This window comes from Arvicanthis niloticus, chromosome 2 (assembly GCF_011762505.2).
Source record: "Arvicanthis niloticus isolate mArvNil1 chromosome 2, mArvNil1.pat.X, whole genome shotgun sequence".
NCBI lineage: Eukaryota > Metazoa > Chordata > Mammalia > Rodentia > Muridae > Arvicanthis > Arvicanthis niloticus.
This window is the reverse complement of record NC_047659.1, coordinates 9,717,226-9,735,764: the sequence shown is the minus strand read 5'-3', so window position 1 is coordinate 9,735,764 and position 18,539 is coordinate 9,717,226. Positions and strand designations below refer to the sequence as shown.

The following is an 18,539-nucleotide window of genomic DNA, read 5'->3' as shown; positions in this document are numbered from 1 at the left end:
ATCCCTAGCACCAAGAGTGGGGTTCTATCCCTAAGCAGGAGCTTTGACTGAACCAACCAGCTTTAAGATTCCCCTAATTCATGCTGGGCATGGTGGTGCATGTTTGTAGTCCCAACGCTCTGCCCTGGAGGCATGTGTAGCAGGTCTTAAACCACATGGCCAAAAGAAACCTTGTAAATACCAAAATAAAAACATTTTATTCTTTTCCCCAGAGTGAGACACTGTTTCAAACAAAAAGATATGCAGGATTAGCAGTTCTCTGACCTTTGTCAAGGGCCCATTCATGTAAATGTGTATAGACATGTATGTAATATGTGTGTGTGTGTGTATGTATGTATGTATGAGGTGAAGATGACTGGGGCCAGATTGGAGAACCCTAACCTCCCCTCTGCCAGCATGTCATCTTACACATACATAGCTAGCTTCTGTTGCTAGCAGCCCCCAAGTCAACATGATCATATTAAAAGAAACACCAACAAAAAGCAGTAATAAAAACATCGACATTTAATTCCCCCCCCCAAACCAACATCAACACTAGGCTGATTTCCCCCATGTGACATCATTTTCTATTATAAGCGGAGACAGAGATACAAACAGGCATGGAATGGGGAGCAGTGGTCACCTGATCAGAAAGGAGTAACAAAAGCAAACGCTCCTCCCCATAGAGGAAGACGGGCCTGCTCATCCTGCCAGACCGTGCAGTGTGGGTAACCAGAAAAGAGCCCTAAAAATATTGCAGATCTTTCTATCTCTCAAATAGAAAACATTAAACTGTCTTTCAGGTCCCAAACTGGCATTGCATAGACCAATTCCTTTCCAAAAATAACTCTAATATAGCCTATCTTTGTATATAGAATTTGAAGTCCAGGTGCTCTGGGCACCCGTGGGAATCACTGAGCATACGAGGAAAGGCTCTTAGCCTCTAGCTCCCACCAGTGTTTATTTGGTTGTGGCCATGTTTTCAGTCCAGTTATCCTGGCCCAGTGTCTGGAAGTGGAGGATGTGGCAGCTCCTGTCTACTTCTGGAGTGACCATCCAGTCCAGACCCTGGCTTGGGTTAGGCAAGGACTCTTGGTTAGGAGCAGTCTTCCTGACAGTACCAACTGCTTTGTGTTTGCAGCACTGGAATTTTGAACCAGACCAAAATAATGCTCTGACAGGGAAAGGTCATAGACAAGCACAGATAGTGCTCTTTCTATCTTCCGGGGGGAGGGGGTCACCTCACCTAGGAACAGAGCTGCCAGAGTCCCTTAAAGTGCCAGGTACCTGCTGGGCAGGAAGGAATCTGAGCTGCCAGAGCCTTCTCTAGTCATGTTCTGCCTTGACTCGGCAGCATCTTCTAACATTCATCTGCTTACTACAAAAACAGCAACAGAACCCATAGAAATGATCTGGTCCCGACACCAGGCAGCTCCAAGATGACAGTCCCAACTTTCGCCAGCTGAGAAAGACAAACTAGGCAAGGAACCTCCCAACCTGGGGAGTCCAGCCATCCCTACCCACAGAAACAATGTCCCATACCCACCTATCCCCAGCCCTGCTGGGATGCAGGTGGAGTGGGGAACAGAGGCACCTATCTCCCCTTGTTGGGGTGGAAGGAATACAAGAACTGTGACTCAGGGAGGGAAAGAAAAACACCTTCAAGGGCCAAGGAAACGCCAGCCTGCTGGGTTGATACAAAGTGAGTGAAACTTAGAGAGGTGGGAGTTTATCCAGGGCTGAGCTGGCAGCCAGTACCCTCCTTTAGGCAAATTACAGGACAGACAGAAAGTGCTGGGGGTTGGGGAGGTACTAAGAGGGTGGGTAGTAAGGGGAAAGCCTAGGCAGGGCACAGGGCCAGACTCCCCAAAGAAAGCATGCCCCTTGCCCAGGAGGGCTGAGGCTTGTCTGGCAGTAAGCCAGTTCCAGTTCACTCAGTCACAGTCCACCTGGCTGACTGACTCTAGCCTGGAACCCAGCCCAGGTCTGCTGACTTGAGAGCAGAGGAAAAGGCCTTTGCTTACCCAGCACGGCTGGGCCTCACCCTTCCTTTCCTGCAGGAAGGCCAGCTGCTCAGGACCCAGCCCTGGGCAGATGGCACCATGATGCGCAGGCCTTTCTAGGCTCTGGTCTTGGGTCTGAGCTGGGGATAATTAGAGGGAAGGAGTAGTGCCACGTTCCAGCCGGGCTACTGTACCCTAGGACTGGTTGCACAGCAGACAGCACCCAGGAGTCCTGGAGAAGGGCAGGGCCAGTGGCTGTGCTGGGGACAAGCATGTGCAAAGTGCAGGCTGCAGGGCAGCAGAACATTTAAGGAGGTGGGGGTCTCAACCCAGAGTGTGGGGTTTGAGGTCTTGGTTCCCAGGAGAAAGCTGCCCGCAGGTCTCCTCAGGACAGAGAAAAGACAGTGAAGCAGTAAGCAGAGGGTTACAGGTGGCAGGATTCTGGGGTGGCCCAGCTCCTGAAGGGCAAGGACAAAGGAGCAAGGGCCCCGTCAGCCTAGCTGAGGCTGCTGCTCCTGAAGTGGGTCATGGGGGATAGAGGGATGGGGCAAGCCACAAGCACCCCAACATGGAATGGCTGTGTGTCCTTTGCTGGGCCCAGGTCCTCGCCAGTCAGGGCAGTCCTGGCCAGCTCCATCTTGCCCTTTTTCTAGTGGTTCAGAGGACAACATTCACAGTGGTTCAGGGTGGATGGGAGGACAATGGAGTGATGCTTTGGGGGCTGCTGTGGCTAGAGTGAGAGGAGGCACAGATGCAATGCAGAGCAGATCCGTCTGGAGGGCAGGCTCTGGCTCCTCCAAAATGCCACTGGCCTGGGTGCCAGAAATGGCAGGACCCTTCTTCAGCTGGACACCTGGGTCCCTCAGTGGCTCTCAATCACGACTGGCTCGTAGACTCCCGAGGAGACTCTGCAGGATGGAGAGGGTGAGCTGCAGTTACCGAGCAATCCCTTGGCCAGTCCTTGTGGGTACTTCACATGCAATTACCCTGCCAGTCTCTTACATACTGGCAAAAACTGAGGTGTTCAGTCATTTGGTCAGGGTAACAGAAGACCAGGGTAACAGCTGTGCCTGGTCCCCTCTGGACACCTGCTGTGCACCCACCTGGGTAGACCAGTCCTCTCCCAGTAACCCTGTGTCATTTGACAAATGAAAACGTGGGTTTGGAGGACTGTTAAGATTCATTAGGAAGGCATGAGAAAGGGAAAGGAAGGGGTCACATCTACTCTCCTCACTGCTTAGCTCTTGCAGAAACCAGGTTAGTTTCCCTCCTCCAGTTTCTGAGTTGGCTTCTCATTTTGCAAATGGTCTAAGAAGGGTCTTTATCACCTTTGTAAGGTGGTCCCCCTGGTTCCTTGCTCTTCCACCCAGGGCAGCCCAGGAATGCTGGGAGAGAGTGGTTGTAATTTCTAGCCTCGGCCAACAGGGGTCAGCAGAGCAGCACAAGACACACCCTTCCTAAGGTTTTTGGACTCTGGATCCAGAAGTTCCAAAGACATGTTCCTAGCTCCCAGGAACACAAGGAAACGTCCCAGGACATCCCTGCTTAGTGGAGCTCACTCTGCACAAAGGCCTGTGGGAAGGCAGAGTTAGTAAAGGACTCTGAAGGTAGTGGGCCCAAGGTCACTGGTAACAAGAATGTTTAAAGCAAAGCCTAGGATCCCATGGCTGCCTTACCCCACCTCCCTGTCCCTAGGCCCTACCTGTTGGCCAGCTGAATGCCGCTCAGTGTGGTGGAGCCATCACGGCTCACGAACAGCCGAAGGTTACTGTCTGTGGGGACATAAGGGAGGACAGAGGCTGAGAGGGACAGGGACAGGTCTGGAGGCCACCATCATCCCAGCTGGCTTGAAGCGGGCAGCTCACCCTCAGTGTTGCTGCCATCAGTGAAGTCCTGGCTCTGCATTATCTTCTCCACAATGTCGTCTGCATCAATGCGAGTGTCATCCACCCAGGTTGGGTGGCTCTCCACTGAGTCCTTCTTTCTCCTTGGAAGAGAGGAACAGGATTATGACAGCACAGTGACAGGTTCAGCAACAAGACAAGGATAAAACTCCAGCACCTACAGCTCTAGAATGTTCTAAGCACACCCCATCATGCACTTCATTCAGCCATCCATCCACCCTCGGGCAGGTGCTGACGGACAACTGACTTGGACTGAGAGGCTACGGAGCCTGCCACAAGCCTAACGACACGTGTGCAGTAGATCTAGGCTCAAACAAGGTGTGTCGGTTCTACAGACTAATACACAAAAACCACAAACGGCAGCACTGTCTAAGCAAGGATACACACGCCTAGCCCAGGGCTGTGCTTTCACATTTAGTAGTTGGTTAAATCACCATTCAGCACTCTGAGATGTCTATTCTAACCCTGCATGTGTGGTCAGATGTAAACAAGAACTAGAGGGAACACTGGAAGGATTCTGTTTACCAGAGAGCCCCAAACAACAGGACTCACCGAAAAGAGCGGTCTGACAGATGCAAGGGGCGTGGGGGGCGTGGTGGCTTCTCAGGAGGCCGAGGTGGCTTCTCAGAGGGCCGATGCTCCCTCTCGATGCCCTCAGGACCCTCTACAGCCATGCTGAGACCACCAGAGGCGCTGCTGCTAGTGGATGTATTTCTGCGGTGTGTCAAGTCAGACAGGCTAGAGGAACGAGAGTGCTCCGTGCTGTAGCCTGGTGGGGTGTGGACAATATTGGAAAGGTGATTACAGGGGCCCAGGGCTGTGGGAGGTCCCAAGTGTAAGTCCTGACCACTCACTCACCAGATAGCTTGGACTGCTGGCTGGCATAGCTGGAGTTGCGGGAGTGGCCAGAATGGAACACTTCCTCAGGACTGGACAGACTCTGGTCTGGCTCCTCTGGTAGTCCTGGGGAGAGAAGCAAAGCTACAGGAAGGAGCCACCTCACTTACAACTCTCAACAAGCCTTCCACGGCACTGTGACTCCATTCTGCAGACTGACGACCAAGGGCTAAAGGAGCAACAATCTGCCACAAGCCACATGCTACCCTTGGTACCCAGGTACCCATTCTACAAATAGCTGTTGGGAGCATCTGTCACAGACCTCTGAGGACAAAATCTTAACTGTTTATCCACAATCATGGTGAGTGGTGTGAGGCAAAGGCAGCATACATGCAGGGCCTGATCAGTCTGTGGATCAGGGAAGGCTCTTCCCAGATCACCTAATGCCATTTTAGGACACCAAGGAGGGGAGACAGAGAAGGCAGCAGGCACAGGGCCTTCCAGACACGGGGATGGCATATAAAGGCCTTGAAACTGGCACGAGCTTGGGCTCATGGACAAATCTAGGAAAGGGTGGGTCCCGGTGGAGGATGCTTCAGGTCATTTCAAAGCAAACCTCCCTCGAGCTCAGATATAAACACGAGAGAACTAGGTGGGCCTAGGAGGGGACCTAGGATACATACATCCCAGTCCTGCCAACCAACACCGGAGGGAAGAACTGGACTCACCCTTTCCTCCTCCACTGCAGAGATGAGCACATATAACCAGGCTACTGGCTGAACTCAGATCTGCCCAGATCCCCACCAAAGCCAGGCAGGGTTTTGTTTGGGGTTTTTGTTTGTTTGTTTGTTTGTTTGTTTGTTTGTTTTGAGATAGGGTCTCACTAGGCAAATGGCCTAAAATTCATGATAAAGACCAAGCTGCCTGTAACTCAAAAGATCCACCCGCCTCCGACTTCTGGGATAAAAGATGTGGATTACCATGCCCATTTTTTATTGTAAGATAGGTCCCTATGCAGTCCAGGACAGCTTTGAATTTACTATGCAGATGCAGAATCGACTTCGGATTCTCTTGCCTACACCTTTTCACTCTGGGATCACACGCACATGACAACCGGCTCAGGTTCTCAACATGTTCTGTGCATGTGGCAGGGGAATCAGCTGCTAACACACATGGGTCTTCAAGTACCACTCTGCCTGAAGAGAACTGCTCCTTTTAAGTCCCCTCAAGGGCAACATCTGTGCTGAGATAACCTTGTCTAGATGGCTGTCTCCTCAGCTCACCAGCCTCCATAAGCTAGAGACTACAATGGTGCCGGAAGCCCCTATTCCTGTACAGACCAAGTCAAGGCAGACACGAACAGCAGCTTTCTGCTCTGGACCTCACCTGGTTTGCTGGGTCTGCAAGAAAGCTGGGCGTAGGGAAGAGCCATAGGGAAAAGCCAAGCCCTGGTACTTAAGTCCATCCTAGGTCTCAGGTCTGGAGGCCACATGTGCTATCTGCTCACTAATCATCTTGGGGCTTCTCTACCTCCAGAGCTGAGTACCTCTGGGAGGGTATGTGGGGTTGAGGCCATCATGGCACTCACACATGAGCAATGGCAGCACTAGCAGACGCATGCTGCCTCTTCCACTGCCCATCACCCTCTTTTTGAGATAAGGTCTCACTGATAGTTCAGGCTGGCCTGGAACTCACAGATCCTTTTGTCTCTGTCTTCTGAGTGAAAGAATTAAAGCCGTGAGCTACCATGCCTGCACCCACCTCTTGATAAACATCTTCCTGGGACAGGATGTTCAGGGGAGAAGCTGAGGTCACAGGCAGGGGAGAGATAGGCAGATGAAGATGGTACCTGAGCCCAGGATGGTGGGCCGGGCCTTGGGGGGCCGGGACCCAGTTAGGGAATTGGTGCTGCTGCTGCCACTGCTGCTGGTCCCACCACCTTTACACGTCAGCTGCAGAGAGGAGTCCTGACCCGGGATGGAGATGGACTTGGCAGTGGATGGTGGCCTTGGGAAGACAGAGGGGTATGTGACTGGAGTGCCCCAATCTCAGGATCAAATGGAGACAGAGGTACCCCAGAACCTGGAGAAAAGAAGAATCTATCTCATGGCCCGTCCCCACATATAGCCAGGATGACACTCACGTCTTGAAACAGGGGTCTCCAGAGAGCAGGAACATGCCAATGGTGACCTATGGGTAGAAGGGAAATTATCACCAGCTGCTAACACTGAGCTGGGCAGCCTCTGAGTTCCAATCCCAACTCTGTCCCTTCCCATGTCATCTGCTGTGATGGTCTGTATATGCTTGGTCCAGGGAGTGGCACTATTAGGAGGAGGTGTGGCCTTGTAAGAGTAGGTGTGTCACTGTGGGCATGGGCTTAAGACCCTCATCCTAGCTGCAGGGAAGTCAGTCTTCACTAGCAGCCTTCAGAAGATGATGTAGAACTCTCAACCTGTCCTGCACCAAGCCTATCTAGATGCTACTACCATGTTCCTCCCTTGGTGATAATGGACTGAACCTCTGAACCTGTAAACCAACCCCAATTAAATGCTGCCCTTATAAGACTTGACTTGGACATGGTGTCTGTTCTCAGTGGTGAAACCCTAAGACACCTGTCCACAGTGAAGCCTGTATCCTGTGTGGAAGACAGAATGGGGAGCCCAGTGGAAGAAGCTGGGAGTGTGGCCCATGTCTTGAATCCTAGCACTCTGGAGGTAGAGGCAGGTGGATCTCTGTGCGTTCAAGGCCAGCCTGATCTATAAAGTGAGTTACAAGACAGCTAGGACTGCACAGAGAAACCCTGCTTTGAAAAACATAGATAGACAGACAGACAGACAGAAAGACAAGACAAGACAAGACCAACTGACCGCTGACAGACAAGGGTCACTTGCTGGACACCTTGCACCTGAGGGGAGCAAGTTGGCTCCTGCAATTATAAATTACAACCGGACTGTGAGCTTCAGGGACCACATTCCCTCACATCTGCTTTGCCCACATGTGTGAGAACAGAACCTTGAGTTGGGGAACAGGACACAAGGATCCCCACAGGGCCCACCATGGCAAGCAGGGGCAAGCAAAAGGTCTTTTGTTTGTTTGTTTGTTTGTTTGTTTTTGTTTGTTTTTTGTTTTTCGAGACAGGGTTTCTCTGTATAGCCCTGGCTGTCCTGGAACTCACTCTGTAGACCAGGCTGGCCTCGAACTCAGAAATCCACCTGCCTCTGCCTCCCAAGTGCTGGGATTAAAGGCATGTGCCACCACCGCCCGGCAAGGTTTTTTTTTCTTCTTCTTCTGTTTTAGGTTTTTAGAGGCAAGGTTTCTCTGTGCAGACCTGGCTGTCCTGGTACTTACTCTGCAGAGCAGGCTGGCCTTAAACTCAGAGATCCACCTGCCTCTGCCTCCTTAGTTCAGGAATTAAAGGTGTGTGTCACCACCACCAGGCAAAAGTTTTTGGAAAATGAAGTAAAACATGCTGCCAGTATGGAACTTAACACCCACCTGCAATGACTCTGCCAATGGTCTAAACATGGTCAAGTATGAGTTCCCAGATCCGGCTGAGATGGAGTGGAGGCAGAGAATAACAAGATGGAAAGGAGAGCTCAGATCCCAGACCACCCAGGACCTCAGTGTGAGCATCACCACAGCCTCAGGGCTTGGTCTTTTTTATGGATCATCTCACTCAGTCATGACAGCAGTCTACAAAGTGGCTGACACCCAGTTGCAGGTTGAGGGCACCAAGAAAGACTAAGAGGATAACTGACTTCCCAAAACTCAGCAGACAAGATAAAAGGGGGTAGGTCTTGAACCTGAGGCCACCTGGCCCCAGGCCTCTTCCACCATCTTGAGTGTACAGGCCTACTGGGGAAGACTTTCCACCAACCAGTCTGGACCTTCCAATTCTTTCCTTCCTTCCTTCTTTCCTTCCTTCCTTCCTTCCTTCCTTCCTTTCCTTCCTTCCTTCCTCCCCCCTCTCTCTTTCTACATGGACTTGTGTAGTCCTGACTGCCCCAGAACTCATGTAAATCCACCTTCCTCTGACTCCTGAGCACAGGGATTAAGGGCGTGTATTACCATTTTTTTTTTAAAAGACAGATGTATATAGTTCTTGCTGTATATAGTTCAGGCTGGCTCAAACTCATGATCTCCTCAAATTCTGGGATTACACAGCATGCCACCACATTACCAGCCTAAACCTATTCGGATGTTTCTCAGGTCCTGTCGATTACCTCATGGCCAGCTCTGTGCCAGGCACAGCTGGCACTCCTAGGTCAGCTCAGACATGGTATTTAGGCAAACCTGGTTTCTTGGTCAGCCTGTAAGAGGTTGTGGAAAGGGATGAAAAGGTGTGCTAGTACAGAGATACCTGAATATTTCCGTTCCTAAGAAGACAAATCGGCAGCTCCCTGAGGGAAGAAGCTACCTGGGCTCCTGGAATCCTTGCAGCCCTCACAGTGTTCTCCCTACACGGTGTGCACGGGTCTAGAACATGAGTTCTGCTCACTGATACCTCACCAGGAGCCAGGAGGTCTCAGATCATGACGGGCAACAATTAGAATCTAGGCTGTGAGGTTAAATGACTGGTGGGTTAATGCCAACTCTGCTTATGACCTAGGGTAAATGATGGAATTTTTGCTGTCACCACTCCCTTTATTCAAACTTGGATGTAATAACAGACACCACATGCATAGGCTGTGCTTGCTATTAGGGTCATGAGATAAAAAAGGACTGACAGAGGTGCTAATCAAGCCCTTAGGGAAGGTGGGGGTCACACCCACCCATGCATGAGAAAACTGAGGCCATGACTCAAGGCCAGCATCCTCACAGAATCTCTGAGAACTTGTATTTCTGATGAGGAGATTTATTTGTCCCTACCCCTTGTTAAGGCAGAAGAGGTGGTAGAGCCCTGGTACCTTGAGGATGGAGTTGTCCTGCCGGGTATTCTTGGTGTCGTATCCTTCCAACAGGCAGCATCGCACAGTGGAGCCTGAGCCTGCAAACTCGGCCAGGTTCAAGTCAGTGAATCCCAGCTGGGAGGAAAAAAAAAAAAGTGGGAGGCTGCAGGGAGGACGGCTGCTGGGCTACAGATGCAACAGAAGGGTTAACTTGGGGAGGGCGGGGGAGAGCCGGCTCACACCACAGCCCCACTGACTGTTGTATAACCAGGACTCAAGGACAGGATCCTGGGTCAGCAGCACCAATGTGGCAAAGCAAGAAGCTCACATGTGGCACAAAGCACCCTTTGTGTGCAGTCCCAGGGTGCACTACTGGCAGTATGCCTGAGATGAAAGGACATTGTTGTCTGTGACACAGACACATTGTTCCCAGGGAAACAAGGCCATCCTGTAGGGAGCTGACAGAAGAGCAGGCAGAGGAGAAGGAAGGCCCGTGGGAACTTGGTGTCAGGGTAGGGGGATACTACAGAGCAGGCAGGATCACCATGAAGTCCCAGTGGAGGGAAGAGTGAAGGGCTAGTGTAAGGACATAAGCCCAGAATCTGGGCTGCTCCTCCTGGGATGTGTGCACATGAGACAGAGAGAGAAAGGGCAAGAGCCGCAGTACTGTAGAGTCAGATGGACTCCACATCTACCTGAATAGAAAGAGGAATAGAGGGAGTGCCAGGCTTGGGGAGCACCAGGGCAGCAAACTAACTGGATATTTATTGTGCGCCAGTTACATCCAAATCTTGACTACAGTGTTTAGGGGCACAGGTTTCATGGTCAGAAAAGCAGGTTTTGATTCAAGCCCTTGCAATGACTCAGATGGACCCCATTTTACAGTTTAGTCCTTCTGAGTGTATTGGTTTCCTTGTCTGCATAATGGGATAAAGCCTGTGGTGAGATTCTGCTATGGAACAGCAGGAAAAGGTCTGGCAGCATCTGATGTGGGCTGGAGGCTCACTGGCTATACACTGGCAGTCCTCACTCACGAGTAAACAGAAGACACTTGCCCTCTGACAGGCCCCTCTAATTCTGAGCCAGGGCATGAAGAGCTATGGGCTTCTGGAGCTCTAGCAGTGGGGATATCGGAGCCTGTGTTCCCCTTATCTCAGGTGTCTCCCACAGGGTGAGAGGTAGGGTGAAGGTACAGTCCCACCTGAGCTGGGCTGACCAAAAGTACCCCAGAGAACAGAGATGGAGGACAGAACAAGCTCACTCAAAGCCAGGCCGTCTTCTCCCACTTGTTCTCATAGAGAAGCTTTTAATCACAGGGGCTGAAGCCAGGGGAGGAGGTGGCTGTGGAAGACAGGCACTGATGGAGACCTGGAATCAACAGCTCTACAACAGCAGTGAACGGCTGTCTCTCCATCACCAGCACACAGTGAGACGCTGCTGCCATTAGAAAGAATACAGAGAGCTGAGGTGGCCTGAAAAGATGCCCAGGATGCACTGGGTAAGTAAAAAGCTCAAGCTGTAGAATGTGTACATCAATTTGAACAACTGCCGCTTTTAAACACACATGTACACACAGCACTCGCTTTCCATTCCTCTAAGTCATATGCATACAGCATTCAGTTTTGTATGCGTGTTTCTTTTTTCCTTAGAAAACCAGAGGCAGTGGTAGAGGAGTTGCCTAGCATGTGTGAGGCCCTGGGTTCAATCTCCAGCAAAACACACCAAGTATAGAAGCTGGGTATGGTTGCACACCCCTTTAACCCTTCGGAGGCAGAGGCTGGGAGATCTTACTAACTTCTTAACCAATCCCTAGCCTAATTAGTGAAATCCTAGGAAAAGGAAGAAGGGAGTGGTGTGAAACAAGGCTCCCGCACGGTCCTCTTACCTTGGAATAGGCCTTTCCACCTTTCAGCTCCTGTAGAAAGACAGAGACATATAGAGTATGACTAGGGAACCCTGGGCTCTCACAAATCTCCCAAAAGCACCATGAGAAAAGAACACAAAAACAACCCACAATTCTCCTTGAAGTGGACATGGTAGGAAAGGGGACTAAAACCACAGGTCATCAGCCCCTCACGCACCTTCCGCTCTAAGCTCACAGTCCTTAGGCTCAGTCACATGAACCCACCTTACCTTGCGCACAGATACTCGAAAGATGCAGGGGTCCAGCAGGCCTGTGGCCGGGTTGGCACTCATTTTACACACAAAGGTGAACCTCTTCCGCCACCGCACACAGTTCTCTTGCACCTCCTCCCTGCAGAGACACGATAGGTAAACATGGGATAGGTAAGCATGAGGTTAATGTGGAGTCCCCCACTCCAGTCCTATCACAGACAGAGCAAAGGCCCAACTGCCAGTGTTCCTGTAAGAATACACTAGCATGATCATAAACACACAAAAAGCATGAAATGAGAAATGAAACATCAAAAAGCAGCCATCGGGCGAGGGAAGGCTAAGGCGGCTAGCCTTTCAGGAGCACTGACGTGCTGAGCCTCTACTCCTCGCTCCTTGACCTTGGCTGTCCTAAACTCCCAAGTTCCTGCTGCCCATTTATGTGACTCTCACTTCAGTCTTCCCAGGATGGACTCACTCAACTCACTGTACAGATAAGAGGCCAAGGCTAGGTCAGCCCCAGATCTCCCACCAGTCTACCGGGCCCACAGCTGGGTTCAGGCAGACCCCTCTAATGATAATTAGATAATGATAAACAACAGCTAATGCTGCTACATGCTGCTTCCCAGGTGCCAGGCGCCATTCAAAGAACTGCAGTTAGTAGTCACCACAGCCTGTTCAGAGTGCTGGCAAAAGCCTGCCAGCCACTGTCATGGAAAAATGAAGGTTCTTTGATACCAGGTAAGATTCCAACCTTCCTGCCCTGGAATGAGACCACATCCACAACTCAGCACTTGTAAATGAGGTGGCCATTATACGATGTAAACTCTGAAAGCAGCTCATCTAATCTTCATCCAGTTGTTGTGGGGGGCTCAGCAAGATGTGGGGTGACAGCAGTGCACAGTGCCCGCTCACCCCCACCCTGGCAGAACTGATGCTCAGGAAGAGGCAGGCACGGGAAGGAGGTGTGTGACAGCATCTCCATCCAGTGCACCCCACTACCTGGATGGACAGTATGCAGACAGCGAGGCGGGACCTTCCCATACCCTGAGGGACCCAAGAAACATGGGATACCTGCCAGGTTCATGCTTTGGGGTGAGGGTCAAAGAGGACTATAGTCAGGCACTGCCTGCTTCACACCTCAGTGGTTGTGAATCTGTGCCACCCTTTCTTATAGTTGGTGACACTGGGCCTCCAGCAGGATTCAGAGCCCAGGACTCACAAAGCAGGCTGCAATCCAGGCTGTCTAGCTGAGTGAGAGCCCCAGGCTGCCACATTGGCTCAGTGGCTCAAAAGGCAGGAAAACCTGGCAGTTGAAGTCCTATTGGGCTTGTGAGGCCAGCAGTTCCACATTACCATATGACCCAGTAATTCTACTCCCAGGTCCACACCCAACAAAAACAGAATCTACATGCACACCAAAACCTGCATACAAGTGTGCCAAGCAGCACTGGTCACAATAGTTAAAAAGCAAAAGCAACCCAAACACCCCAGTGGGGAAGATGAATATTCTGCTCCTGAGGTGTAGTGTCCTTTGTAATGAAAGGAGGCATCACTACTAACCTTGAGTTAGTAACCCAAGAGTGCTTCTAACCTTGAACACATTACTGCTAAGTTCAGGCAGGCACACAGGAGAGTCTAGTGTAGATTTTATTTGTAAGAAATGCCCAGAACGACAGAAAGGAGACTGGTAGCTGCCAGGAGAGGGGTTAGGGAAATAGTGACAGCTAACGTGTGGGGTTTCTTGGTGCAGTGATGAAAACGGTCTGCAGCAAGGAGAGCACAGCCTGTGAACCTGAAGAGCCACTGTCTGTGGGAGAGAACACTTGCCAGTCATGTGCAAGGCCCTGGATTCCATACTGAGCACCTAAACACAAAATAAAAACAAAACCCAAACTCTGAACTATACACCTCAAATAGATGGATTACATGGTAAATTTATGTCAGTACAAGAGAAAATGCACAGAACATCTGATAAACAGAAACAGGAAAGGCAGGGCAGGGAAGGTGAGAGCTGGGAGAGAGATAAGGCAGAGCTGCTACTTGAGGTAGCAGTAATACCTCAACAAAGCTCAGAGTGGAGCGAGCTAAAGGTGACCAGCAAAGGCAGCATGAGAATATGCTTGGTAAACAGAAACATCAATGAGGATTGGCAGTGGGGAGAGGAGGATATGACATCAGTAAGGGGCGGGGAGTCGGATGTCTGAGTCTGCTCATGGCTGGCTGCCTTGCCCCCATGGATGTGCCTTAGATGGAAGCAGAGAGCAGACACATAGACAGGGAGTGGAAGGACAGAGAAGAGTTACTCTGGAGCAACTGAGGCCTGAGCCTAAAAGAGGACAGGACTGGGAACCACTCTATGTGAACCCTCAGCTCCCCACAACACACACACACACACACACACACACACACACACACACACACACACACACACACCCCTAGGAGTAGGAGCAGCTGCTTGAGACCTGCAGAAGCAGGAAGGCTAGGACACTTGAAACACCTGGAGAAATTAGGGTTAGAGTCTGGGAACAAAGGCTGATAGCAAACTGCCCGCCCTCTTTTGAGTCTGTTTTGGGAATAGCAGCTAGGAAGCCTGAGGCTCAAATGTGGTTCTGGTCAGCCCTGCTGTGCCAGGGAAAGCAAATCACTTGAAGCTTCCTTCCCAGGCTCTCAGGTGACAGGCTTGTTCCCTCCTTCTACAGGAAGTTGAGCAGGGCAGGGTTTCTGGGATCAGCCCTGGGCCTCCCTCCTGTTGCCGGCTCTGAACAACCGGCATTACATGTCCCCACCTCTGAAGAAAAGCAGCAGCAGGCAGCCTTACCAGGTCCGACCCTAGGGAGTCAAAGTGAAGGTGTGATAAACATTACAGACGGGGTCACTTCTGAGTACCTGTCATAGCCTCATCATCACAGTGGCTGTTTCCATGTCTCCTCTTCACATGAAGAAAGGTTCAGAAATGCTGCAAAGCTTATCCAAGTTCTAAATATGCACTGTGAACTCCAGGCCAAGGCCTGGGCCGTGCAGGATGACAGAGACTAGGTGTTCCACCAGACCCAGGCCCTGTCAAGGAACAAGGTTCCAGACAGAGATGAGACAGACAAGAACTCAGACCTAGAGGCAGGACTAAGGTTGTCAAAAAGGCAGCCAAGAGCCCTGGTACAAGAGCTGGCCAGGTTGGGTTTAGGATTATGGACTGGATTCACTTCAAATCCGCAGTGTGCTATGCACTTGTACAACTTCTGGACAGAGAAATGAAATTTCTGCTTTTGAGGGGATGCTACTTTGTCAGTAGGTAAGAAACACATTAAACCTAGGTGGTAAAAAGGAAATGAGAGGAGGTGGGCAAGGGCCAGTCAGGTGGTTAGTCACATTCCCAGATGTGAGGGAAAGGTGGCCAGGAAAGGTCTTAGCAAGAAAGAAATATCAAGTCAAAGCACTGCAGCAGTGAGTGAGCCACAAGGACACAGAAGAAGACATTAGGAGTTGCAATATGAACTGTGGGGACATGTACAGGAATGTGGCCAGTGTGTGCTGAGAAACAAAAGGGGGCAGAGTGGTAGGGAGAGAGGGAGTCTTGGCCCCAAATTACAAAGGGACCACGTGGGGGTGCTGAGATAGGGTGTGTAGCCAAGGCCTTCATAGTTACGCAAAAATAGAGACAACTCCATGTAACAGACTACTTAGGGACATCAAGCAGGAAAGTGGTAGCAAGAGGGGAACGAAAGCTGGGCACAGTGGTTTAATCCAGCACTTAGTAGGCAGAGGAAGGCAGAACAGATCTCTGGTTTTGAGGCCAGCCTGGTCTACAGAGCTAGTTTCAGGATAGCCAGGATAGCCAACAGAGGAGCCATGTCTGAGAGGGGTGGAAGGGGTGGGAAAGGAAAGGGAGTAGGGCGCGATTGTACAGGCCTGTAATCCCAGCACTCCTGAGGCAGAAGCAGATGGATCTCTGAGTTGAGACCAGCCAAGGTTATACAAGAGATTCTGTCTTTGAAACAAACAAACCCAAACCCAAACCAAGACAACAAGAAGTAGAGAAACAAAGAGAAGGGAAGGAAGGAAGGGCACTCTTACTCATCAGCAGGGCAGTGGAAAAAGCCAGAAGGCTTCTACAATAGATCATCTTTGTTAGTTTCAAAAGGACACATACATGATGGTATGCACAGAAAATTCAAAGGTGCCCACGACATCAGACAAGGACCACCACTGGCATGGTGTCTGGAGACTACAGATGAGGATGGCAAGAGAGAGATAATGTGTCATTTTTTTCCCCTCTAGGGATGGACTCGGGAACTTATGAGTGTCAGAAAAGCATTCTAGCACTGACTCAGCTTCTTTCCTTTTCTCACTGCTGGTGGTCTTAGGGGCTGACCCTAAGGCTTTGCACGTGTTAAGCAAGCACTCAACACTGAATTAATGCCCAACTCCTTTTTTTTCCCCACTGAACTGTTAATATCAGTTGTAAATTTTCACAATGCCTGTGCAGGCAAAGGGAACTAAATCGTCTTCGAGTCTAGAAGTCTTAAGAGTAGTATACAATACAGTCAGAGTTAGAAGTCTTTCTGACTCTGTGTGTGGTGCAGCAGGTGCCTTTGATCCCAGTCACCAGAAGGCAGAGGCGTGCGGAACTCTGAGTTTGAGGCCAGCCTAGTCTACAAAGTGATAGGCAGGGCTATTAAACAGAGAAACTGTCTTGAAACAAAACAAAACAGCCACTCTGGGGAAGAGCAGAAGCCCCTCTGACACTGAAAGACCCCAGAGTATCAAGGATGCTGAGAGCTCACATCACCTTATACCATCTATAACCTCAATGGGCTGGGAGGTGCTAGGAAGCAGAGACTGGGCCTGCAATGGCACCACAGGCCCATGCATAGCAGTACCCAGCATCTCTCCCCATTCATCAGGAGCACAGTGGGCCATAACCACGGAAAGCAGGAAAGTGTGAAAAGACAAATTATAGCTAAAACAGCAAGTAACCCACTCCCTGCCTTGATATCATGGCTCAGGAGGAAGCTAGACAACAGCAAATATAAGATCACAAATCTTTAGCATTCTCAGCCCCAGATAACTCACTAAAAAAAAATGGCAAAAACCAAGACTCAAAGAGATCATCCTAGCCCTAAGGAGACCAGAACTCTGAACTGTCAACTTCCTGGACACCTGGCCTATTCAGACTGATACAAAGGGACAATGGCCAGAAGGAAGGGGATAGCTCAGTCAAGCCTGACAAAACTGCAGGTGATGGGTTGTTGGGGTACTTTGTTTTGTCTAAGAGTAGTTCTACTAATTAAAATGTTAACTTTAAGAGGAAAGGGGAATTAGGATGGGTAGTTACAAGCAAAGGGATTTGAGCCACAAGTATCTGATTCAAGGTTGTCGGGGTCCACGCTTACTCCTGAGGCACTGCCAAGTGGGGATATACTGTGATGTGGGCACCGCTATCAGGGCTGGAAGGCTGGCAGTCAGCTCTCCCAGCTTGGGGTTTTAGGGTGTGCATCCCTGCTGCTACTGCCAGGGACAGGTAATTAAAGAGACAGGTTTTGCTTTTAGCTTTAAGACATACAATTAGACGTGCAAATCCCAGAGAAACAGGGCAAGCCCTTTACCCATTGTGGTCTCTGTGGCCAGCATGCAGTTATTTTTGAACTGTCCTAAAATAGAGTAAGTGCCCCACAAAACAGTGGTCTCAGAAGCTCTGGACTTTCTGGATCTTTTCTGGATCTGACAGGAACCTCACTGTATGTATGTTTCCCTGACTGGCTCTACCTACCCCATGCAGCCATGTAGACTGGTTTAGCAAGACCCTTGGAAGACCTACATCCAACAGTCAAGCAGACCTCTGTGAGGTACCCATGGAGAATGGCTGCAGGCACCAACTCAGGCTACAGGTGTGGAATGAGCCTCTTAAATTGTCCTCGAACAGAGTGGGAAATGTGTTAGACAAGAACCAGCTGGCGGCTGCCTAGTATCTCTGAAGAAGGGCTACAAGAACACTCTACAGAGTAGGACAGAATCTGGGGACACTGATGCCACAGGCAGGGTTTCAAAGCTGAGGTCAGCTAGGTAAAGATGAAAGAAAAGCCTCCAGCAATAGGAACAATACAAGGAAAGCCTGAGAGGCATGCCCACTGCATGGGGCTGTCATGGCGACTCCTTCCTCACTGCCAACCCAAGTGGAATGTAGAGAAGACCATCAAGCTAGTGCCTGCAGCGTCGAATGCTAGTGGGACCACATCTGTCTGTTACCATGACTCCTCTCCCTAAAACCTAGGGCAGAGCTGGCAGAGTGGGATCTCTAGTCTGTTCTCTGGCCCTTCCAGTGCATTAAAGCATCACCCATACCTTGAGCTAATTCTATGGGATTCATGGTTCAAACACAGGACTGAAAGAAGTCTCCTCTGTCCTGAGGCCTGTATAATACCATCCCTGTTCTACATGTAAAGAAACTGATGTCCAGGAGGGTGGAACAAAGTCCCAGAACACCAGGTCCCCCTGCAGCAGCCTGCCATGAGACACACTAGTTCACTATCATTTCAGTTCCCTGATAAATAAGGAAAGTAAACAGATCCTGAAGAGGAAGGAAAGGCCACTCTACTGCCTCTCTGGTTTACAATAAACAAGATTAAAGAGGCCCCAGGGGGTGGGGAGGGTTGCAGTTCAGGCTGAAGTGAGCCACTTCCAACAGTTTCTCTGACAGAAATGCAATGGTCCCATCAGGAGTCCCCAAGAGTCAGGCTTCACAGTCCCCAGGAATGAGCTCACTGCAACAATCTCTGTACCTAGCAGCATTACTGCTTACAAGGTGCAACAGGGTC

The 18,539-nt window shown here is 50.4% G+C and overlaps 1 protein-coding gene across 2 annotated transcripts in view; it reads right to left on the bottom strand.

Annotated features, from left to right (window-relative positions):
• Positions 1–481: 481 nt before the first annotated feature.
• Positions 482–18,539, bottom strand: part of Eeig1 (estrogen-induced osteoclastogenesis regulator 1) — a 35,008-nt gene continuing 16,950 nt past the window's right edge. For both annotated transcript variants that reach the window (XM_076928499.1, XM_034495194.2), the window contains exons 2-11: positions 11,746–11,866; positions 11,498–11,527; positions 9,631–9,747; positions 6,867–6,913; positions 6,573–6,730; positions 4,745–4,849; positions 4,439–4,655; positions 3,848–3,969; positions 3,685–3,754; positions 482–2,890 (exon numbers count right to left, since the gene is read on the bottom strand). In XM_076928499.1, coding sequence (XP_076784614.1) covers positions 2,845–2,890; positions 3,685–3,754; positions 3,848–3,969; positions 4,439–4,655; positions 4,745–4,849; positions 6,573–6,730; positions 6,867–6,913; positions 9,631–9,747; positions 11,498–11,527; positions 11,746–11,808 — 975 coding nt within the window. In that variant the 5' untranslated portion in view covers positions 11,809–11,866 and the 3' untranslated portion in view covers positions 482–2,844. The remainder of the gene's footprint in view (positions 2,891–3,684; positions 3,755–3,847; positions 3,970–4,438; positions 4,656–4,744; positions 4,850–6,572; positions 6,731–6,866; positions 6,914–9,630; positions 9,748–11,497; positions 11,528–11,745; positions 11,867–18,539) is intronic.